General features: G+C 34.4%; 1 protein-coding gene across 6 annotated transcripts in view; it reads right to left on the bottom strand.

The window, feature by feature from the left end:
• Positions 1–24533, bottom strand: part of RICTOR (RPTOR independent companion of MTOR complex 2) — a 107859-nt gene that overhangs the window by 58227 nt on the left and 25099 nt on the right. For all 6 annotated transcript variants that reach the window (XM_045787308.2, XM_045787310.2, XM_045787309.2 and 3 more), the window contains one exon: positions 9955–10052. In XM_045787308.2, coding sequence (XP_045643264.1) covers positions 9955–10052 — 98 coding nt within the window. The remainder of the gene's footprint in view (positions 1–9954; positions 10053–24533) is intronic.

The following is a 24533-nucleotide window of genomic DNA, read 5'->3' as shown; positions in this document are numbered from 1 at the left end:
TGGTAATTCAAATACCAGATCCATTTGTGTATACTGCAGATCTCTAAAACCTCTTTTCTATTTTCTCCATTCTCTTTTATCTCAGTGCTTTGGCTGGACATTTTCTATTTATCTGTCTTCCAGTACAGCTAATCTATCTAGCGAGTTTTTCATTTTAGACATTGTTTTTCCCTTCTTGAATTTTCATTTAACTTTACACACATTTCCTATAATAAAAAATCTTCTTTTTCACCTATGCTCTCCATAGTTCCTCTATTTTCTTGACATATAAATCATATTTTAAATATTTAAAGTGCTTATTATCTAAATGAATGTGAATGATGTAGACCATCTCTGGATCTGTTTCTACTATGTTTTTCCTTTTGTTGTAGTCATGTAGTCCTGCCTTTTGGTGGATCCTGTAATCTCTGTATATAAAAACTTGCAGAGATTCCTGATAGTATCTTTCTCTACAGAGGGCTTATCCTTCTCTTTGTTAGGTCACTGGACAATATTAAGTACAGATAAACTGCTGCTCTTGTAAGACTCAGTCTACCTCCACTTTTTCCTTTTCCTCCTTGCTCCCCATGTTTCAACTGAAACCTTTTTTTGTTGTTGAGGGGATTAGTCCCAAGAGGATGATATATCTAATTTTTGTCATACAAAAACACTACAAGTTCTACCTTTATTTTCAAATATTTTTTGTTTAGATTTTTAAGTTAACTATCTCAGATACTCTCAGTATTCAACAAATGTATGGAGACACGAATCTCCTTATACTAGATTTCCCCTAGGTCTCCACCAAAAGGTCTGGGCTGTTTTTTCTGTGTTTTAGTTACAGTACTCCTGGGCCTAAAGTCTGAGTCTCTAGTTTTCTGCCCACCTCTACACTAGCCAGTATCCCTCGGCAAAAGTTTTTGGAGAAGTTAAGTTCACCTCCACAAGATTCTCCCTTCTCTGAAGCTTTGGCTCCTACATTTCTTGTCCACTGAGCAGTTTTCTGCTACCTTCAAACAGGCTTTCCTTGTTTTCATTAAGAACACTGATCTAATACTAGCTACTTCCCTTCTGCCTGGATGACTATAGACCATTTTAGTCTGAGTTTTGAAAAATAACTTTTACCTAAAAGTTATATAAAAGTTTCTCAAGTTATTTAATGGGCCTAACTGAAATGGATGAAAGAGAAGATTGATCCTTTAATTAACACTGAAGAATCAGAAGAGATTCCAAGCACTATTATTCTTCAGTATGAAGTTATGAACATGTTAACCAGACAGAATAAACCAACCAAAGTGGCTAGCACATCTGTCCGTGAAAAGAATGGACCCAAGGATATATTTCAAAGGGTACAATACTGCAGAAAAAAAAAGCTAATCCTATTCTAGTGGTAGGCTCCTTATAAAATTTCCTATCCAGTTTCTTCTTTAGAAGCAAAAGAAAAAAGAAATGTTCCAAATGGAACAGGTAAGGGGATCAGAATAGAGTAGCTCTCAATACTGCAAAATTTCATAGCAGAAAAGGAGACTATACAAATGATCGCTTTGTGTGGTAAGAAAATGCTGTGTAAATAAGCAAATAGGCAAAACAAGCTAAAAAGCTTTTGTTCACAGGTCTTTATCCAAAATTGTTATACTGGTATTCCTCTAAAATCCTCAAAATTCTGAAATATGACAAAGAAGCTTTAGACCAAACTTTCAAATGGTATGAAATTTTTTTGTTATTTCTCTTATAGTTTGTTGCACAACGTTGTAAGTACTTAAAAATGGAGGATGAGGTTTTTTTATACATACATATAGATTTAAAATAAAATGTAAGATTTCCTAAGCTTTGAGACAAAAGAGGAAAGTTCATATATCTCTAAAAAACCAACTGCATACCTAAAATTAAAAGTTTAATAACATATTACTCAAAAATATTTGCAAAATTATGATAAGCAAAGGTTTGGGCCGTATATTAGTTTGCTGGGGCTGCCGTAACACGAACCACGACCAGGCAGCTCAAACACAGAAATTTATTTTCTCATGATTCTAGAAGCTAGAAGATCAATGTAGCTTGACAGAGGTTCTTTGTTCTGAGGTCCTCTCTCCTGGGTTTTCTCAAGTCTTTGTATGGTTGTTCCTCTGTGTATATCTGTGTACTAATCTCCTTTTCTTATCAGGATACCAGTCACATTGGATTATGGATCACCCAAATGACCTAATTTTACCTTAACTACCACTTTAAGGGTCGCATCTCCAAATACATACACATTCTGAGGTACTGCGGGTGAAGGCTTCAACAAATGAATTGGGGGGACACAATTCAGCCCTTAACATTACACCCTCATATAGCAAAAGCAGGGCCTACAACAACAAGTAGGCACTTATAATGTGAAAGGCCTAAACAAATTAGGGAAATGTTACTGAGAAGAGGCCAAGAAAATGTACAAAGAATTTAATGAAGCAGCAAAATTGATAAATAAACATGACATATTTCCTGTTTCCTAAAATCTGAACCAAATACACTGAAAAATACCATTTGAAATAAAGTTCACCAACGTGGCAAGAAACTGCTTTTTAACATGATTATACCAAATAAGACAATATACTATCAGTGGGGTTGATTATAAACTGAAAATATTTTGTAAAATATGAAAAATGCTCTAGGGTTGGGAACTACTTTTGGTGATTTATATTAACAAAATAATCTAAAATGAAGAGTACACTGTACATTATTTATAATGGTAAGGAACTGGAAACAAAATGTTCAAAAAGGACCAAACTTATGTAGCCATCAATATTACATAATATTTAAACATGAGGAAAAACTAACATAATGTACTGGTAAGACAAGGAAAAAATTCTAAATGATATATATATATATATATATATATTTTTTTTTTTAAAGATACATTTTTTAAAAGTCTATATATCAAAATTTTAATACCAAAAATGAAAATGTAATCATGGGTGATTTATTTCCCTCTCTGTGCTTTTCTGTATTTTGGAAATGTTTATAATGAGTATGTATTACATAACCTGGGGATGGTTATCCATATATAAAATTCATGAATAGGAACAGAAGTAACATTCATTCACTTTTAATCTTGTTAATTCTAGAAAATATTTATGTAAATGAAGACAAATGAGTATTAGGGATAGTAGATAATATGACTTCCCAATGCCAAAAGCTAGTAAGTGGTAAAGCCAGAAATCAGACCAAACTAGTCTGAGTCCAGAGCCCACTGTAAATATTACTACAATTCTGTATTAAAATTATTTATACAGGGGCAAAGGGAGAGGAGAGACTGGATATTAAAAATAAGTAACTGAACATTACTATCTTTATTTCATTTCTCCAGCCTCAAAAATGGTATGATTCTAAGTCTGGAGAACTGCACTCTGGTTATATATGAGTAAGTGAAATTAACTATTATTTTTTCCAAAACAGTTAACTAGAAACACACATAACAAAAACTGCCCATTTCAAAGGATCAAACCACACATAAAAATTATTAACTATTGACACTATTAAACATAATTTAGTGTTTATTTGAGATTTCCAGGTATTAAGATTACTAGCATTGTCATTGTATGGTACATTTAAATAAATTAAAAAAAAAGAACTGTTTATTATGTATCATAATCACTTAGACCTTGGACATATTTCAACTCAAATTTAATAGAAAAATGAAGCTTAGAATTTGTTTACATCAACATATAAAATATTGTGTTTTGGGATGTCTTGGTGGCTCAGTTGGTTAACTGACCAACTCTTAATTTCAACTCAGGCCATGATCTCAGGGTAGTGGGATGGAGCCCCACATCAGGCTCCATGCTCAGCGTAGAGTCTGCTTGAGATTCTCTCTCTCCTTCTCCCTCTGTCCCTCCCCCATCTCGCACGTGTGTGCACACTTGCGCTAAATAATAAATGAATAAATAAATAAAATCTTTAAAAAATATACTGTGTTTTTAAAATGGGAAAAATGTTATTTCTTGAAACAGTGGTTTACATATCAACTCAAATTCTTAAAAAGGCAGTTTTTCCATTTCTTTGCTACAGCAGCAATGGATGTTAATAAAATGAAATCCTAAAAATAAACAAAGTCTTGTCCTGTCAAGGGTTGGTTTCTTCCCTAAGTGTGTACTTGGTTCTCATTTTTTGTACTATCTTTTTCACAACTGCCAGATGCTTGCAGAAAACTGTAGATTCAGTTTCCAAATTACCCACCCTCCTAAACACAAAATATATGACTGTCCACCATTTAACATTTGTTAGAGTTAGCAGTTTTGATGAAAAGCTAAAAAAAACCCTCAAAGTTATTATTATGATCTCCAAAAATCACATTTGGAAAAGTATTTTGAAAGGAGTATCATTTTCCTCCTTTGTCTCAAAGCTTAGGAAATCTTATATTTTACTTTAAATCCATACGTATGTATAAAAAATCTTCATCCTCCATTTTGCAAAAAGAAAAAACAATGCAAGATAAATGTTTCAACTGCAAGACACATTTCCCTCTTTTTTTTCCAACAGCAAGAAACATTTCTGAAAAAAATGCCCACTCAGTTGGTAACTGGAAGATCAAAGTAACAACTAAAAAGATCAATTTATGACAAAACATAGCATATTTGTCACAATCCGTGTCTATTTTCCAGGGACAGTAACAGATGTTAGGGCTGTGCTTTCAGTGGTGGTTAACTAATGCTTTTAAGTTGTTTTAAGTTATTAAAACGTAACACTGCCTGCCCTATCACATAGATGTGTTATATTTAGAATAAAATCATAAATTTAGAAATCATTAAAGACCTTTCAAAATGTAAGAATTAACATCCTAACAGTCACTTAATATGCAAAATTATTAGATATCACATTTTTCATTGGGTTTCTGTTGCTCCCATCCCATGTGTTTTTATGACTATCAGTCACAATGGCTCGCTGAATGTGACCAAAATGACAGTTCATGTAGAAGATAGTAAGAGAGGGCTACCCTCTCCTTTTTGATTAAAAGCTATAAGGACGATGTATCTTTTAAGAAATGTATCCATTTCTTAGCCAAATGGAAAGTGTTTCAGAATGAAGCTTACTTAGGGAAAAAAAAAAAAAAGAAAGAAAGCTAAGAAATGGAGAGACAGAATACAATTAACATTTTTTCCACCCTTGGGATGTTTTACCTGAAATTAGGACCCAACATTTGGTTTTCCTTATCATAGAGCAAATAATGTCTTTTTACTTTAGTTCAGTTGAATTAAGTTTGTTGAATTTGTTTCTTATAAGACTTTCTTATAAAAACTAAAATGTTTAAAAGGGATGATCAACAATATTATATTCTTACAAAGGTAAAACAGAAGTCTAAACTACTTCTAGGTAATAAAAAAGTCTGAGATGCTTATAAAATTATTAATTTTTTAAAAATATAATGATCAATTAAAACAGGACAATTAAATGATATTCCCCTTTTACTCATATTGCTCTGAAGGTTAAATGAGTAGTTCTCATAAATAAGCAATAGATAGAATAACCCAAACTTAAAAAAAAAAAATCTTATCACAGGTAAGATTTCCACAACATGATCTTTTCAGAGTACATTTTAGAAGAAGGTTTTAAAAAAGTACAAATACTTTTTGCTAAGAAATCACACTTCTAAATCCTTTTCTGCATAAGAAAGTACACGAGTGTTACTATACATTATTTAAAATAGCAAAAAGAAGTAGGAAAAACATTTTTTAATGATGAAATGACCAAATTACAGTATATGTACATATGCATATGTACGACTATGTATATATTTGTAAACATACACAAATATATGTGTGGATACATCTACACACATGTATCTATCCACACACATACATGTAGCTATAAAAAAGTAGATCTACATTTATAGAAAAGTTAAGGATTCTATGATATATTGGAAAGTGGAAAAGTGCAAACTAAGTCAATATGTCATGATGTCATTAAAAAAACAAACAAACCTTGTGTCTGTGTAATAAATGGTAAATAAACTCAGTACTCTATTAAGCATGTCTTTTTGTTTAGCTCATTTAATTCTCACAACTGAATGAACACACACACACACACACACACACACACACACACACACACACACACACTCATACCAGAGAAGGATAAATACTTTCCAATGGTACTTCTCTCACAGTGGGGAGGAGGATGGGAAGGGTATGTGAGAGAGGACTTTCACATTGTACCATAAATAGTTCTGTGCCATTTTAATTTTTTATATTTAGCTTATACTATTTTTGAAGTTTTTTCAATACAGAACAAAATAAAGATTCTTTTGGAGCTTTCAAAATGAATACAGGAGATTAAATACAGGGAAAGAGAACTTTTAGAATGTAAAAAGCTGAAATACTTTCATCTTTTAAAAAAAGGTCTTTAGATTATAAGCATGTTGTCAGTTTTAAAAATAGGATACTAAGATTATATTCATCAGCAGTCTGTTATACACATTACTTTATCTAGTGAAATGATGTCAGAAGGCAAGCATGGGTGTGTGACATTCACATGGTTATAGGATCACATCACTAGCACCCTCTTCATACTTTAAAAGGAAGTTTAATTCTGCAGGTAAGTCTACCGTATACAACATTTTAGCCCCACTGATCTACTAAATTAATTCTAACAGCAGGCTTATATTAAATAACATAACAAATAGTAGTACAACAAAAACTCATATTTAAAATACAAAATCTTCTCAACGTAATATAAAACCTTTAATTAAACACTTGTTATATGCCAGGCTTTGGAGTAAAAAGGTATATAAGAGTAGAAAAAGAAATACTACAGTTTCTTCTGTTTAAAAAACTCAATAAGATAGCAACTTACGACAACAGTAACAAAAGGGTAAAATTTAATAGACACACATAATCTGTTATGGGAATACAGAGAAGGGTGACCAACTAATTCCTAACTAGTCTAACTATGTGGCATCAGTTATTTTTCTTATTTTCTTATTCTATAGAGATACATATATTCTATAAAGATTTCTTATTCTATAGGGATATTCATAGAGACTTCTGAGAATTTCTAATTTTACTCAAAAGGACATGAACTTACAGATTTTACAGAAATACCAGCTATGTAAATGTTTATGAACCTAGCTCTCCACCAAAATAGAATTCAAAGATACATTATATCACGATTAAATTTGGGAAGCATTTATTTTACACTAGATATCTGAAGAAATTTAATAATAAAATCTACTGGCATTTATTTTCAGGAGTGGTTCTTAGCTAGGGGCAATTCTGCCCCCAGGAAACATTTGGCAATGTCTGGAGACACTTCTGCTTATCACAACTGGTGAAGTGTGCCACTGGCATCTAGGGGGTAGAAGCAGGAATGCTGTTATATACACTACAAATAGAGAAGACAGCCTCCTAAGACAAATAATTAGCTGGCCCATTATGTCAGAATTACTGAGGTTGAAAAACCCTGTTACAGTAACAGTTTACTAATCTGCAACTCAAACTATTAAGCAGACTCATGTCCTTAGGGTCAGCCAAAAAAACAGAAAAGTGGCAAAAAATACTTAAGCAAACAAAAACAAACCCCAGGTTGAAAAGCGCTATGTTATCTGTTACGAAGTACATATTATATGCCAGGTACTATAATGAGACCTTGCCTCTAACGGCATCAAGATTACCCGAGTAAAGAAATCTGCCCAAGACTGCCTTGCTAGTTACGGCCAGAACTGGAATGCAAGTCTCCATCTACTCCCATTGTTATCACCAGGCAGCCAAAACGATTTTATCAAGTCCAATGTTCACGGACTTTACTAATGAGAAAGCCCCTGAGACCCCAACTCAAGCTTTAGTCCCTCATATTGTAAACAAATTCTAATAAGTCTGGTTTTCTGGTTTTTAAATCCATAAATAATTTATAATAGCAAATAAAAGTGCTGTTTACCTGGTACAAGGGCCAGAGGGAAATGTGAAAATTATAATGAAAGGATACAGCAAAACAGAAGACAAACAATACAAAAAGCCCCAAAGCCTAGGCCTTTATTAAGGAGATAAATCATTCTGTACTCTACAGGGCTACAATGGGGGAAGAGAAGGAGAGAGGGAACAGAGAAATGAGGGAATGAGAGAAAGGGAAGGAGTTAGAGAAAGGTGAAGAAAGAGGAGATGAAGGGAAAGGGGGAAAGAAAGAGAGCAGAGAAGGAGAGAGTGAAGGGAAGGAGAAGGGGGAGAAGAGACTGGGAGAACACAAATCAAGGAAAAACCAAGGAAGAAAACTTAATGAAATACTGTAGGAAAAATTCAAAGACAGAGAAACAAGGAAAGGGAAAAGGGGAAAAGGGAAAAAGGGAGAGAGCAACCGACCCTAACCCAAGAGAACCTGGGATGGAGACAGAAATAAATGGGAGAATACAGAAGGGGAAAAGAAAAGTGTCCAACTGTTTAAACTACTCCTATTCCAAAGTCTGTCTCTATATATGTACTATTCATTACGGTTGGTATCTACTAGCCACAGGTTGCTATGAGCACTATAAATGTGGCTACTCTGAACTGAGATGCACAAAAAGCATAATATACATACTGGATTTCAAAGATTTAGTATAAAAAATGTTAATATTTCATTAATATTTTATAAAAAATTACATCAAATAATAATTTGTAATATATTGGATTAAAGAAAATGTATTATTAAAAAGAATTTCACATGCTTCCTTTTCCTTTTAATGTGGTACTAGAAAATTTAAAATTATATTTGTGGTTCACATTATATTTCTACTGGAAGGTGCTGCTCTAGATTTTTAATATTGCTTTAGGATATACTAGTGCTAGAGTGATTAAAAAACAAAACAAAACACTGCCATCCTTACATCATCCCCAACTTTCAGAATCCCAGCTGGCAAAAGATATGGAACTATATATCTAGATGCCAACATGATTATGATAGGAACCATAAGTTCAAACAGGATATAAACCTATATCAAATTGTTTTTAATGGTTAAATCTAGGCAAGTTGCAAGATTTACTAGAGTTGAGTGAAGAATGGTGAGATAAAACTGGGAAATTTAATAGAAGGGAGTGAAATGAGGATACGCAATTTACAATCTTGGAAGAATTTTGGGTCTCAAAGACTTGACATTATCTGACAAGCACATGGAAGCATGCATTTGAAGATTTTCATTACATTCACTAAAAAATGGAAACATACCTAGGGATATTTTTGAAAACTCTTTCTCAAGCACCTATTCAATGTTTTTCAAAGTTGTTTCAAAAATAATACTTTCTTGTCCCTCATACAAAATAATTTTCTCATCTATTATATAAAAATACATGCCAGAATATTCCGAAACTTCACTAAAGAAAAAAAAAAGCATATGTACTTGCTTCTTTAACTATGAAAAAAACCCTAATCTATTTTATATTTATTGCACATCACCATATTGAAAAAACAATTTTGTTACAGTGACTATATTCTCATCTCCTTTTATTTCTGTGAAATAAAATAAACTCCAAGCCATAGTCTAATTATTAGATAGCAAAGAATTAAACATTTTGGAAGGATTAAAAGAGTGCCCCTCAAATTTTAATGTACATACAAATTCACCTGAGAATCTTAATTAAAATGTAGATTCTGATTCATAGGTCTGGGGTAGGGGCCAAACAGTACATTTCAAACAAGCTCCAAGGTGACAGGGATGCTGGTGGTCTATGGGTCACACTTTTAGGGGGTTAAAATATATAATTAATCCCAAATTTTAAATGTAGCAGAACAATGTATACTGAGGAAACTAAAAAAAGAAAAAAAAAATTTTCCCAAAGGAACCATTCTGCTTCCTTAATATATGGCATCACCTCAAATAATAGGCATTTTAGTGTTTCCAAGAGTTGGCTGTCCATCATTACCAGGCTCAAAAACATACCAATCCATCTATTGAGGACAAGAATTCTTGACTTAATGATAGTTAAAAAGCATCTGAGATAAGTATAATGAGGAACGAAGAATTTTAGATGAGTTGCTTACCTTAGTAAAGTTATTCAGATGGCCTAGTTTTCTCATATTTGATACTCCTTGCAATTTGGCCACATTTTGGAGAATCTCCCTTAAGTTGTCAGAAGGTTCTAGAAGAAAAGACAAGACAAATTAACATAATTTTAGAAGAGTATTTTCCTAACCAAACACATAAACATGAAGTATTAGAACTCCACAACTTTGGTCTTGATTTAAAATCTTATTCTCTATCTCAAATCCATCTACTTAGGTGACTTCAAAGTCCATGTGAATGACTCACTAAATGACCTTCACACCTCTACTCCACTCATACCTATGGTCCAACTCTGTGCATCATCACCTGGAATTATTTAATTACTAAATCTTAAATTTCAATATCCCAACTATTACTTCTTGCTACAATATACAACAGGCACCAAAAATACTGTCCAATATATTAGAATCAACCAAAAACCAGGATAAAATATATGAAATTATAGTTCTCAAAACACAGGACCTCGGGAAGTAAAGAACAGTGATCCCTGAGAGGTGAGAAACACACAAGTGTGCCCTACAATTGCCCCAGCTAACTGTCTTAAGAAAGTTTCCAGGCCTTGGTGCTGACAGGTGAAATCCAGGCCAACAGTCCAAGTTTTAAAGACAGAACTCAGAGTCCAAGAAAACCAAGAAGAATTAGAAAAGAGAGCATTACAGAGAAAGAACTCTGAAGATCTGCAAAGGGACCCCCTCAGGTAGTTGGTATGGCAATGGCTAGTGCATGTGTGTGAGGAAATTAACTTCAGAAGAATTAAAAGGAATGTATTCTTTTTCCACACAGGACAGGGAGCAGTGCCTGTTCCTAACAGCCAGATTGAAAATATGTACAGTTCATTGGTTAGAGTATTCAGAAAAGTCTTGGCTAAGTAGTGGAGAACAATCAGATATCGACTAAACACTTCTTTTATCCCACCTAACAAATCTTCAAAGCAAGACTTGAAAGAATTAAAGTATTTCCAAGTAACTAAATTGTGTCTCAGACCAAAGGTCAAGATTTATAAGAAATGAAAAAATATGAAGCACCTAACAAAGCAAAACTTACAGTGTTTAACAGCCAGTCAAAATTTATCAGACATGTAAAAAAGCAGGAAAATACGACCTATAAAAAGCAGAAAAATTAATCAACAGAAAATGACCCAGAACTAACAAAGATGTTAGAATTAGCAGATAAGAACATTAAAAGTTTTTATAACTATAACCTATATGTGCGAAAACCTCGGGAGAGGAATGAAAGGTATAAAAATCACTCAAACTTAATTTCTGGAGATGAAAATTAGGTCTAATGAAAATATACCACATCGGAATAAATGCATAATAACTTTTATAGAAGGTAAGAATTGTGAACTTGAAGACAAAGCAATTGAAATTATTCAAAATGTAATACAAAGAGAAAAAAGAAATAAATGAAAAGATAGTCAGTGAACTGAAGGACTTCCAGTAGCCTAACACAATGACAAAATGTATAACTGGAGTCCTCAAAGGAAAGAAATGGAGGACAGAAAAATTATTTGAATAAATACTGGATGAAAACTTGCCAAATTTGATGAAAGTAAGCCAATAAACCCAGGAAGTTCAACCAATCCCAAGCACAAAAACATGAAGAAAACTAGACCAAAGCACATTATAATCACATTACTCAAAACCACTGGCAGAGAAAACCTTAAAAGGAACCATACTAGAAAAGACAAGTTATATGGAAAGGAGCAAAGAAAAGGTTGACAGCAGACTTCTCATGGGAAACAAGCAAATGAGAAGACAGTGGAGCAACATCTTCAAAATACTGGGGGGAAAAAAAGCTTTAAAAATGTAAAAAGCAATCTTAGCTCGCTTTCTTTACAAAAATGGGCAACAGTCAGATATGGCCCTGTGGTTGGTAGTCCACCAAACCCCCTGGAATACAGTGCCAATTTCCTCAGGTTGCTACAAGCTATTTTACTATTCATATATTCAGCATCCCATTTGTTTAAACAAAACAAAAGCACAAGCTAAAGAAGAAAAAGAGTATCACTTTGCTGATATTTTAATCTAAGAGCCATTATGACTTCGAGATTTTTATCTGTTAAAACAAAACCAAAGAACTATTTGTTCTGAATTACTGTTTTCCTCAGCAAATGAAACTGCATTGTCCTATTTTACATTTAGCTTGCATCTGCCTATTTTCCTCCATTCTGTTACACTGGGTGTTAGCCATGACAACCACAAATTGGTTGGTGCCAAATCACTAAGCACACTACATATCCCAGCTATTTGCAAGCACTTTAAAATTGCTACATACTGAGATCATTCATTTGATTTCAGAGCATCTCCTAAAAATTTTGGATATATTTTTTTAATTTCAATGTAACTCAATCTAATTTTAAATGGTTTAGTATATGTTTTTATATATAGTGACTCTGAGGTTATCTTAAAAGTGGAACGAAAGCAGCTCATCAATGGGGAGAATCAGATTTCACTAAAAAGAACTGCAAGGGACCATGAATAAGTCAATGTTAGTATTCAGTAATATCTTTTCACTATTATAAATGGTATCTGGAGAGATTAAAGAAGAAAATTATAAGCCAATGGTGTCAAAATGATTTAACTATTATAGAACTTCATACAAATTTTATAACAACCTTCAAGGTAATTTAGAACCTACAGCAGTTTGCAAAATCAGAATTAAGATCATTAAAGCCAGTGTGAAATTCACCTAATGGAAACATATAACCTACCCAGTTCGCATCAATTTATTTATAATTAGGTTTTCAAGCACCAAAGCTTACCTGAAGTGACCACACGGTTACTATTAAGTAATGATCTGATAGGACCAACAGTTAAGATCATTTGTCTAGAAAGATTTATTGTTCACAAAGGTTTGTGGATTTCTAATCATTGCCTATTTTCTAGGTACAAACTGATTGTAGACATTTTTGAAAAACCACAATCTTGCTACAAAAATAAAATCTCATATCTGAGTTCATTCACTCAACAAATAATATTTAAACATCTATTATAGTCGAGTACTATTTTAGGTAGTGGAAATACATCAGTGAGCAAGAGACATCCTTCTTTAATAGACCCTACATACAAGTGGAAGAAAACTGACAACAGTAACAAAAAAATCTCCCTAAATACAATCTGCAAATTGACAGGTGGTGAGAAGTCAACATTGTATCAAGTGTTTACCTGATGAATAATGATATAAAATGAACCTAACACTAATAATACAGGTGTTACAGTTGTCAATCTAAATCAAAATGATCTAGCCTTTCTCCTTCCTTCCCCTCCTCATCCCCTTTCACTTTTACCTAATTAATTCCCAGGAACCCCCAACTACGGACAACTTTCAAAGTTTCTTCATAACATATTTGCTGAAAAACAAGCTGTTTCATCCCAGAAACTAAGCTACTTCCCAGACTAACTCAAAATAATATGAGGGCCATTTTAGACGAAATACTATGCAATGCTCACGTGCTACAATGTTCCCATGGAAATAACAGGTTAAAGTTCCTGGAAACGAAATGAGAAATCCCTGGTTTCTTCCTTACCTGCTAGATCAGGAGTCTGCAAACTTTTTCTGTAAAGATCCAGACAGTATTTTAAACTTTGCAGGACATAAAGTCTCTGTTGTAACTACCAAACTCTTGTTGTACCAAGAAAGCAACTGTAGAAAATACATAAATGAATGAATGTGGCTTTATTTCAATAAAGCGGACTTGGCTCACATAGTTTGGCTCTGTAGTCTATCAACTCCTGTACTAGATAGTCATTAACTTACACTAGGATGAGTAGTGGGGAAACTGAGCTCAATGTGGTTTTTACTGGGGGATGGGTAAGATAGGAAGAAGCAAAAAGAAATTCAGGAAAAAGTTTACCTCTTTTTATTTCCTCCTACCCTCGCTCAATGTTTCCAATTTAGCTTCTCCAAAACTATCTACTGATAACAGTGCTATGTGAGACATATAAAGCACAAATGAGACAATCAGGATATTCCCAGAAGCCTTGATGTTTAGGAAACCCACAGCTGCTAAGGGGAAAAAACTGTGGCTAGCTGGCTATGATGGCAAACCATTCAAAAGCAAGGAAGCAAAACACAAAGAACTAGTAGAATTACACTGGCTCTTTTCCTCTTATTGTGCAACTTTTAAGTCCTGAGTGTTCCTGATGAATCTCTCTGGGGGTAATGAAATAGTCAACTCTAAATATCTAGCAATTTAATATTATACAAACACATATGCATATACATATACATACATGCAGAAAAACACCAAGAGAAAATTACAGTAGACAAACCTTTTATCTAGATCTATATATGTACAGACACATACATACACACTCATTCCCCTCCAGCTCAAGTCTCCATGTAGGTGCACACGCACACATATACATACAGGTACACATGTATATGTCCATATTTGAGTGAGTAAACATGCATTTATTTTAAAATGTTTTCAATATTTACTGCTTTGTAACATGCTGCAATGAACTTTATAGAAATATCTTTATCTGTCAATAAATACGAAACATAAAATTGATTTTTAAATATATTTAGGTTCAAGTACACGTAGTAAATTAATGACCAAAAACCACCAGCATACAGCTATTTGGAAGTACTGTAAAGAACCATTATGGAATGAAAAAGAACTAGATTCGAATCTAGTTTATTCACCTAAAAACCACGTAGCCCTCGCTAAGTCAATCTTGTGGGCATCCATTTTCTCCTATCTATAGTGAAAACACTAATTACTTACCTTGAAAGCATTGTTACAAGATGTCAGGTGCTTAGTACAGTACCTAGACCATAACAAACAACCAATAAATGTAGCAACTATAATTAAAAGTTATTACTTTTTTTATTTTATTTATTTTTTATTATTTTTTTAAGATTTTATTTATTTATTCGACAGAGATAGAGACAGCCAGCGAGAGAGGGAACACAAGCAGGGGGAGTGGGAGAGGAAGAAGCAGGCTCATAGCGGAGGAGCCTGATGTGGGGCTCGATCCCAGAACTCCGGGATCACGCCCTGAGCCGAAGGCAGACGCTTAACCGCTGTGCCACCCAGGCGCCCCAAAAGTTATTACTTTTTTTAGTAAAAACAATTTTTATGAATCATGTGAAAATTATGTGCTTAGCAAATGTTTAAAGCCCAAGTTAGTGTATTTTTTTTAAAGATTTTATTTATTTGTCAGAGAGAGAGAGAGAGAGAGAGAGACAGTGAGAAAGAGAGAGAGAGAAACAGAGCACAAGCGGGGGAGCCAAAGGCAGAAGGAGAAGCAGGTTCCCCGCTGAGCAAGAAGCTGGATCCTTGACTCAATCCATCATGACCTGAGCCAAAGGCAGGCGATTAACCAACTGAGCCACCCAGGCATCCTCATTAATATGTTTAAATAAATGAATTTTTGCTTTATGTTTTAGAGCATTACTTTTATGATCCAAGATTTGCTCATTTTTAAATTTTTTTTTAAAGATTTGCTCTTTTTAAAAATATTTTATCTATTTGAGAGAGGGAAAGCACAAGTAGGGGGAGCAGCAGGCAGAGGGAGAGGGAGAAGCAGACTCCCTGCTGAGCAAGGAGCCTGATGTGGGACTCAATCCCAGGACCCTGGGATCATGACCTGAGCTAAAGGCAGACACTTAACCGACTGAGCCACCAAGGTGCCCCAAGATTTGCTCATTTTTAAAGTAGAAACTGTTATCATCTTATTTGCCTTCTTGAAAATTTCAAAGAGGAATTACAAGTGAGAGCAGAGTTGAACAACATTTTCTGTGATTTATTTGTGAATATACATGAAAAAAATGCTAATAAGCAACAAACTAGTAAAGTCGGATACATAAAAATTAATATAACAAAATTAAATATACCTACATAAATCTGACTTAATGATATCTTTAATATTATCTATGATGATTGTGAGCAGACATAATGATTAAAAGTATATGAGAATTACTATAGTTGGTATTACCTTTGCAAAAGCCAGCAGCAAATCTATGCCCCCCCCCCCCACTAGCAAAGACACTGGGAGTACATCTTCTCCCCCTTAGCTACAGATCCAAAAGTTGAGGAAGAACTGCTTCAAGCTCTAACATTTCCTGAAACTCTCTAACAGTTATTACTATCAAAGAGACATAATTTATTAGGGAAAGCATATATCCCACTGAAAACATCCTGGGAAAAGGACCTTCCTTTCACCTCTAACGCAGAGGAACTCAAAACTTCCAGGAGAGCCTGTTTCATCTTTGGATTGTATAGTAGAATACTTTTTCATATACCAATGACAAAAGATGCTCCTTTCTAACTTTCATCCATTTGTTCTGGTATAATCATATGGAATACAAAACAAGTATTATCTTTCCTCACATCCTGAAAATAGTCGTGTTTCCTCTCTGTAGCAGGTAATAATCTTTTAATCATTGACATATTTTAAATATAAATAACATAGTAGAGATGTGCAAGGAAAATCTATTATTACTGCCAACAAATCAGTTTAATTATAATCTTCTTAAATGTTAGGTTTATCATACAAAAAACTGAAAGTTTTCATAGGACTGTTTTAAGAGAATGATGGGCATGAGGTTCCTCTTGAGAGAATGATTTGGATAGAGGCAGGGCTACAGGGTCAGCAAGATGACACTAGGTTTCGTTAGCCTGGCCTGCCCTCTGTCTAGCCAACTTGGGGAAAAATTCTTCTCATTCTTGAAGTCTGGCTCAGATGTATAAAGGTTTCCCCTAACCTACAAGTTCCCTTCTTTATGTTCCCATGACACATTCTTCATACCACTACTGCAGCAGTTATGACAGTATATCTACCTAATCTGCCTGGCTTCAAATTTACATCTATTGTTTCACTATAATTATTAACATTACCTCCTTTCACTCTGCAAAGTATCCCACATTGTATTATAAATGCTATTACTGTAAGTATACTTAAACTTCAACTATCGTTGATAAGATTTTCTTACACATGGGGCGCCTGAGTGACTTGGTCAGTTGAGCATCCGACTCTTGGTTTTGGCTCAGGTCATGATCTCAGTCTTGAGATCAAGCCCCAAGTTGGACTCCCTGCTCAGTGGGGAATCTGTATGGAATTCTCTCCCCCTCTGCCCCTCCCCCTGCTCATGCACACACACTCTCTCTAATAAATAAATTGTAAACAAAAAAAAAAGATGTTCTTACAACTAAATCTGCATTCTATTTCTTTTTCCTAGAGAATAGAAGAGAATAGTTTTGCTGGGTTCTTGCTCCCATGTCCTACTTGCATAAAAATGATGGCAGGAAGAGGTGAGGCAACTTCTGCTGATCTGTAACATATTGAGATTGTCTTCCCAATAACCCAGGGTTTCAGATCTCTTTTCCTCCACTTCAATTTTGGATGTCTAAGTTACCTCACCTCACATTTTATTCTTTCTATTTATTCAAAAATACATCTTCCTTTCTATAATTCCAAAGAACTGCTCATTTTGAATGATTTCAAGGGGAAAAAATATATATACTAATGTGGGGGGGAGGTCCTTGCTGAAGGTTATCATTTTGTACCTTTGACTGGATAAATTAAATAAGTGACATCAACCAGTTCGCTGATATGATTGGTTTACAATGCTAGGAACAAAAACCATGTCTTTAATTGGTTTATTACAAGCATGTCACAATATATTATAACTGTAAGATACAGGCCAGGATTGATCAAGGTACAGAACATAAAACATCATAGAGTCAGCTGGAAATACGTAAATGATTCATCTGAACAGAACTTCTATTAAACGATGCATGAATACCTCTGAAATTAATACAGTATACGTTAAATTGAATTTAAATAATTTTTTAAAAATTAAAAGATACATGAATATATAATCTTAATAATTAGAATTATATATTCTATAATCTTTACTTCAAATCATAATTTTGAATAAATCCTTAAAATCTGGGACATCTGGGTGGCTTAGTCAGTTAAGCATCCAATTCTTGATTTCGGCTTAGGTCATGGTCTCAGGGTCATGAGATCAAGTCCCAAGTTGGGCTCTGTGCTGTGTGCGAAGTCTGCTTGAGATTCTCTCTCTCTCTCTTCCTCCCACTCTGCCTCTTCCCTGCTTGCACTCTCTTTAAAAATTTTTCTTTTATTTTAAAAATTAATATAAATGACTTAAAATATTTTTAAATTAAACATTAAATGACAGATTATTCTTCCCAAGTTCCTAAAGAAAAAAATTGTAACATTAAGATTATATAATGGGAATAATATAGTAGAAGCACAGGTTTCCCCACTAGATTGTACACAGCCATTTTACTACTTACATAACTAAAAATACAAATGTATTCTATAAAGGATAGTTTTGACCTATTCTGGAAGTAGCTCTGGATTTAGAATTCTAACTTATTCAAATACATTTCAGCGACCACTATATGCCACGTACTTTGCCAACTGCTAGGTGAGGAATATTAATAAATGTAAGATATGGTCTCAGCCCTGGAGATCAAAATTGAATGAGAAAAGAGAAGCACATTAACACTTAAAGTATATAACAGAGAGGTTGGTAATAAATATTATGTGAACAAAAGAAAAGGAGGGTGCCTGATAGACTTCACTAGACAATAAGACAAGTGAGAACAGGAAACCTGTCTTTTCCACACATGCAAGCCTGGCCTCTGACACAATGCCAGGCACATGGTGGGTTCTCAATAAATACCCAGAAAGAAAGACTGAAAAGGGGAGATATAAGATGGAAAAAAAGTAGTACGTTAACATAGAAACATGAAAAAAATGTTATTTTCCTCAAGGAACAGCAAGAAATTCTACAGTCCCAGAAACAAGTTGATAGAGAATAATAAAGGAAAAGGAAGACGCATTACAATGGCCTTGAAACATATACTAAGAAACTTAGGTATCTTTGGGCAAAGGGTAAACATTTATGCAAGTAGATAGCATAATCAGCTTTGTGTTCTAGAAAGACAACTTTGGAAAACAGACTGTAAGGAGGAGAAAGGCAGGAATAAATAGATGTTACAAAATCTTCCATGCAAGAAACTTCATCAGTAATGAATCAGAGACGATCAGAAAGGTAGAGGATTAGAGGAAAAGACAGGGAGGAATCAAGGATAAATCCAGGTTTTTACAACTGGGTAACCTCACGTATAATACTATTTACTAATACAGAATCTTAGAGCAAGTATAGATTTAGAGAATTTTTTTTTTACCATTTGTAGTAATAAGCATATGCACCAAAAACAGTAACAGCAAAAAACACCTCATAATGTTATATGTTAAAATGATGAGACAAAATAACTATTTGGCCTGCATACGAGACACTTAACAGCCCAGTGTTTTTCAAACTTGTGTTCCTAAGAAATACATGAGTTATTATAAGAAATACTGATTCCAGAGGTAATACTGAGAGGAAACACTGATTCCCTAGAAAGGCACCCATACTTCCGTGCATTTACAGGAGGTACCCCAATGATCCTTATACACACTAAAAACAATTTTTTAAGTGTTTATTTATTTTAGAGAGAGACAGAGAGCAAGTGAGCACGTGTGCATGAGGGGGGTGGGGGCAGAGGGAGAAAATCTTCAAGCGGACTTGTGCTGAGCAGGGAGCCCTGAGTCAGGGCTCAATCTCAAAATCCTGATATCATGACCTGATATGAAACCATGAGTGGGACACTTAACTGACTGAGCCACCCAGGCGCCCCACAACACACTAAAATTTGAAACATGCTATAAACACTGCCAGAATATTATGCAACTAGATTCTGGTATCCCTTTGGATTATTTAATCTGAACTCTAGGAGAGACAAGAAGCTACTTTATGAAGTATGCTTCTGTATCATTTTCAAATAAAAATGATACAATATAAAACAACACCCACTGAGACAAAATAAATTACTAATACATAAAGAAAATCTACAATATTATACTAATATTTTTACATAAATCTTTTAATGTTCACACCAACCATACAAAGTAGGTTACTATCATTATCTGCAGGTTAGGAAATGAGTCCTAAGAGACATTAGTTTCCTAAAGTCACATAAATACCAGAATTGACAACAGAATCTGAACCTAAGCAATCTGAATTCTAGTGTCTACCCTTATTCCCCAGTATAAAATCACTCTACAGTCTATCTCATTATACTGCCTTTCATAGAATAATGTATGTTTAGTATACACGGCAGTTTGTAATTACATTTATTCATGTGACTGGTATTTATCTCCTCACACTCTTAAGTCTGTTTTAGTTCACCACTGTATCATCCTAATACCTAGAACAACGACTGACACACAGTAATCACTTAGAAAAAAATTACTGAATATACTATTTATAAAAACTTTAAAGTATACCAGACTCTGTCTCTTGATCTAGGTGCTGGTTTCACAGGTGTGTCTATCTGTGAAAATTCATTGAGCAATACACATATAATATATTCAGTTCTCAGTATAATTCAACTAGTAGTCAAAAAAAAACCACCCAAATCTGTTGTATTATCAGATATTACAGACATTAAGGAATTCGCAACTTTAACTTGACTTTTCACAACCTGGCATTTATAACAAAAGAAGTCCCCACCTCCGAACTCTGAATATTAAAATACAAGAATTTACAAGATAATACTATCTCATGATTAATTATAACAATACTATAGTACAGATGTATGTAAAAGAGGAGCAAATAAAAAAGATCATGTTGCATTAAAATGTTATCTATTTTACAACTCTGAGGACCAAAAAAAAAGTATTCCCCTAAACCTAACCAAACTTATTTAAAACAATTTACAAGGTAACTATCTTTGCCCATTCAAATTTGTCAAATATAAAATGTTTTAAATGAAAGTACCTAGGAATGTAAAAAAAAAAAAAGAAAAAAAAGGTAGAAATTCAAATTATCTACCATCGGAAAATCACCTTCATAAGCCTTCTTTGCTCCTCTCCCCACACTTCAAAGCACTGTATTTATGTTCATGGTAGTGCTAGAAACCATGTTCCCAGGTTGTAGTAGTTGGATAAAGAACTAAAACCTAACTACCTTACCTAATAATCCTCTGATCATTCCATCATTATCTACTTTTACATGGTAAATGATCTGCGAATTTACAGATTTTCTAGTAAAGATGATTCGGGTTTGAGTTAGAAAATGAAGAACAGCTTGGTAGGAAAAAAAAAAGTACGAAGTGCTTTCTTAGAATTCATCTCTTCCCCTTTCTCACAATAAAATTAGATATCAGTGGAATACTTGGGAATACAGAGAACTGTACCCAAATTCACAAAGCACTTTTACTTTGTGCACAAAGTATACACAAGCATATACAGTACACAAAAGACATTCACCAGTCTATGGAACAGGCTGTCATTCAAAGATTTGTCATGACATTTACTTTACGGTCATTTTTTGGGCAGAAAAACAATATGAAAAATACTGTCTGCAACTAGAGCATTTTCTGAGACAGTAAAATTAACTAAAGCAATTACTACATAAAAGATTTTTTTTTTTTAAAGATTTGAAAGAGAGAGAGAACACAAGTAGGGGGAGCAGCAGAGAGAGGGAGAAGCAGACTCCCTGCTGAGCAGGAAGCCTGCTGCAGGGCTTGACCCCAGGGTACTAGGATCATGACTTGAGCCCAAGGCAGATGTTTAAACGACTGAATCACTCAGGCGCCCCCTATATAGAGATTATACTCACTGGATGCTGTGCCACAATTTCTATGTCTTAATGTATTATATTTAAAAAGATATCTGTAAAATTATTAATTTCCACAGTCCCCTAATTAGGAATCTTTTATTATATGAGAAAAATCCTGTTTGCCTCTGAAACAATTCACTATATAAATGAAGCCTATAGAAGAATAGAACAGCTGAGCCTAAAGGCTGTGACAAATAATTGTGATATACACCCAGTCTATGAGAATTATTTAGAAGTTAGTTGTACATTTTGCTTGTACAGCTACTTTCATGTTTCTATTTTTCTCTACGAAACATGACTATTTATAGTTCAGATCACTTGTCTGACAGGTGGCTTCTTGAATGTAATGAAGGGCTTCCCTCTTTGAAACTAGTAAAGGAGCAAAAGGGTACAAACTCACTTTGGCGGCAGGACACTTAATTTAGTGTGGGTTATAAATCTGTTACAATGTTATTATATAACATCTCCATTTACATTCTTTTTCTACATGTTATCTCATACTAATATTTCTACTATTAGTTATTCACTATTTCTCATTCATCTCTTTCACGAGCTCTTTTACTATCTTTAAAAAAATGCTTCTGCCACTGTTTTCCATTTTTGAAGTAAAATTACTTCTTTTACCAAATCTGTCTGAGATACAAGTTAATTCTTGCCTCATCATCTCCTTAAACTTCACCAATCTAGGCCACTGTTACAATAAACTTGTTCTCAAGTTTACTACTTGCCCAATGCAAGGGCTTCTTCTCAGCTTTTCAAACTCCCTGACCTTTCCATTATAGTACTGGCCAATGAGAGCCAAATCTACCTTCTCTCCCTTGGTGTCTGTAAATACACTGCCTTGGTCTTCCTTCCTATTTCTCACTGTTCTTTGTGTGTCCCCTTAAAGGTTTGTATTCCTCCTCCTGCTTCATCATATCCTTTAACATGACCTGAAGTTCTGTCTTTTGCCCTCAGGTTTCTCTTCTCATTGTCTCCAAAATTCTAACAAATTCAATTTTCATTTTCAAGTGAACAATGACTCAAAATCTGAATTCTGGACTTTATCTTCAAATAAAGCACCATAGCTCAGTCTTATGTTTGGTCTACCTCAAATTCATCATTTCCAATAATCTCATTCATCCTTAACAAAAAAACTTTCCAAAATTTCCTTTTTCAGGAATAGTAATACTGTCTGAACTAGGAAATTACCATCCAGGTAGTTACCAAATATCCCTGAGACATCTTAGTGTATATATCTTAAGCACTTCTTTTTTTTTTTTTTTTAAACCATCCTCACCATTTTTACTATTATTATGTTCAGTTAGCCAACATATGGTACATCATTAGTATTTGATGTAGCGTTCAATGATTCATTAGTTGTGTGTAACACCCAGTGCTCATCACCACATGTGCCCTCCTTAATACCCATCACCCCGGCACCCCATCCCTCCACCCCCCCCTTCTGTAACCCTCAGTTTAGTTCCCGGAGTCCAGAGTCTCTCATGGTTTATCTCCCTTTCTGATGTCTTCCCATTCAGTTTTCCCTCCCTTCCCCTGTGGTCCTCCACGCTATTCCTTATGTTCCACATATGAGTGAAACCATATAATTGTCTTTCTCTGCTTGACTTATTTCACTTAGCATAATCCCCTCCAGTTCCATCCAGGTCGATGCAAATGGTAGGTATTCATCCCTTCTGATGGCTGAGTAATATTCCATTGTATATATGAACCACATCTTCTTTATTCATTCATCTGTTGAAGAACATCTTGGCTCCTTCCACAGTTTGGCTATTGTGGACACTGCTGCTATGAACATTGGGGTGCATGTGCCCCTTCCTTTCACTACATCTGTATCTTTGAGGTAAATAACTAGTGGTATAATTGCTGGGTCGTAGGGTGGCTCTATTTTTAATGTCTTAAGGAACCTCCATACTGTTTTCCAGAGTGGCTTTACGAGCTTGCATTCCCACCAGCAGTGTAAAACGGTTCCCCTTTCTCCACATCCTCATCAACATTTGTTGTTTCCTGTCTTGTTAATTTAGGCCATTCTAACTGGTATAAGGTGGCATCTCATTGTGGTTTTGATTTGTAATTCCCTGATGACTAGTGGTGTTGAACATTTTTTCATTTGTCTGTTAGCCATTTGTATGTCTTCTTTGGGTAAGTGCCTGTTCATGTCTTCTGCCCATTTCTTGACTGGATTATTTGTTTTTTTGGGTGTTGAGTTTGGTAAGTTCTTTATAGATTTTGGATATCAGCCCTTTATCTGTAATGTCATTTGCAGATATATTCTCCCATTTTATGGGTTGCTTCTTAGTTTTGTTGACTGTTTCCTTTGCTGTGCAGAAGCTTTTTATCTTGATGAAGTCCCAAAAGTTCATTTTTGCTTTTGTTTCCCTTGACTTTAGAGATGTGTCTTGAAAGAAGTTGCTGTGGCCGATGTTGAAGAGGTCATTGCCTATGTTCTCCTCTAGGATTTTGATGGATTCCTGTTTCACATTGAGGTCTTTCATCCATTTTGAATTTATCTTTGTGTATGGTATAAGAGAATTCTCAATGGGGAAAAACTGGGAGCTTTTCCCTTAAGGTGAGGAACACAACAGGGATGCCCACTCTCACCATTATTTTTCAACACAGTACTAGAAGTTTTAGCTTCAGCAATCAGACATAAAAGGCATTCAAACTGGCAAAGAAGTCAAACTCTCTCTCTTTGCAGATGACGTGACACTTTATGTGGAAAACCCAAAAGACTCCACCCCCAAATTACTAGAACTCATACAGCAATTCAACAACATGGCAGGAAACAAAATCAATGCACAGAAATCAGTTGCATTTCTAAATACTAACAATGTGACTGAAGAAAGAGAAATTAAGGAATCGATTCCATTTATAATACCACCAAAAACCGTAAGATACCTCGGAA

The sequence above is a fragment of the Ursus americanus genome, chromosome 15 (genome assembly GCF_024610735.1).
Source record: "Ursus americanus isolate L20-20 chromosome 15, mUrsAme1.1.p, whole genome shotgun sequence".
Taxonomy (NCBI): Eukaryota; Metazoa; Chordata; class Mammalia; order Carnivora; family Ursidae; genus Ursus; species Ursus americanus.
This window is presented reverse-complemented; position numbering and strand designations above follow the sequence as displayed.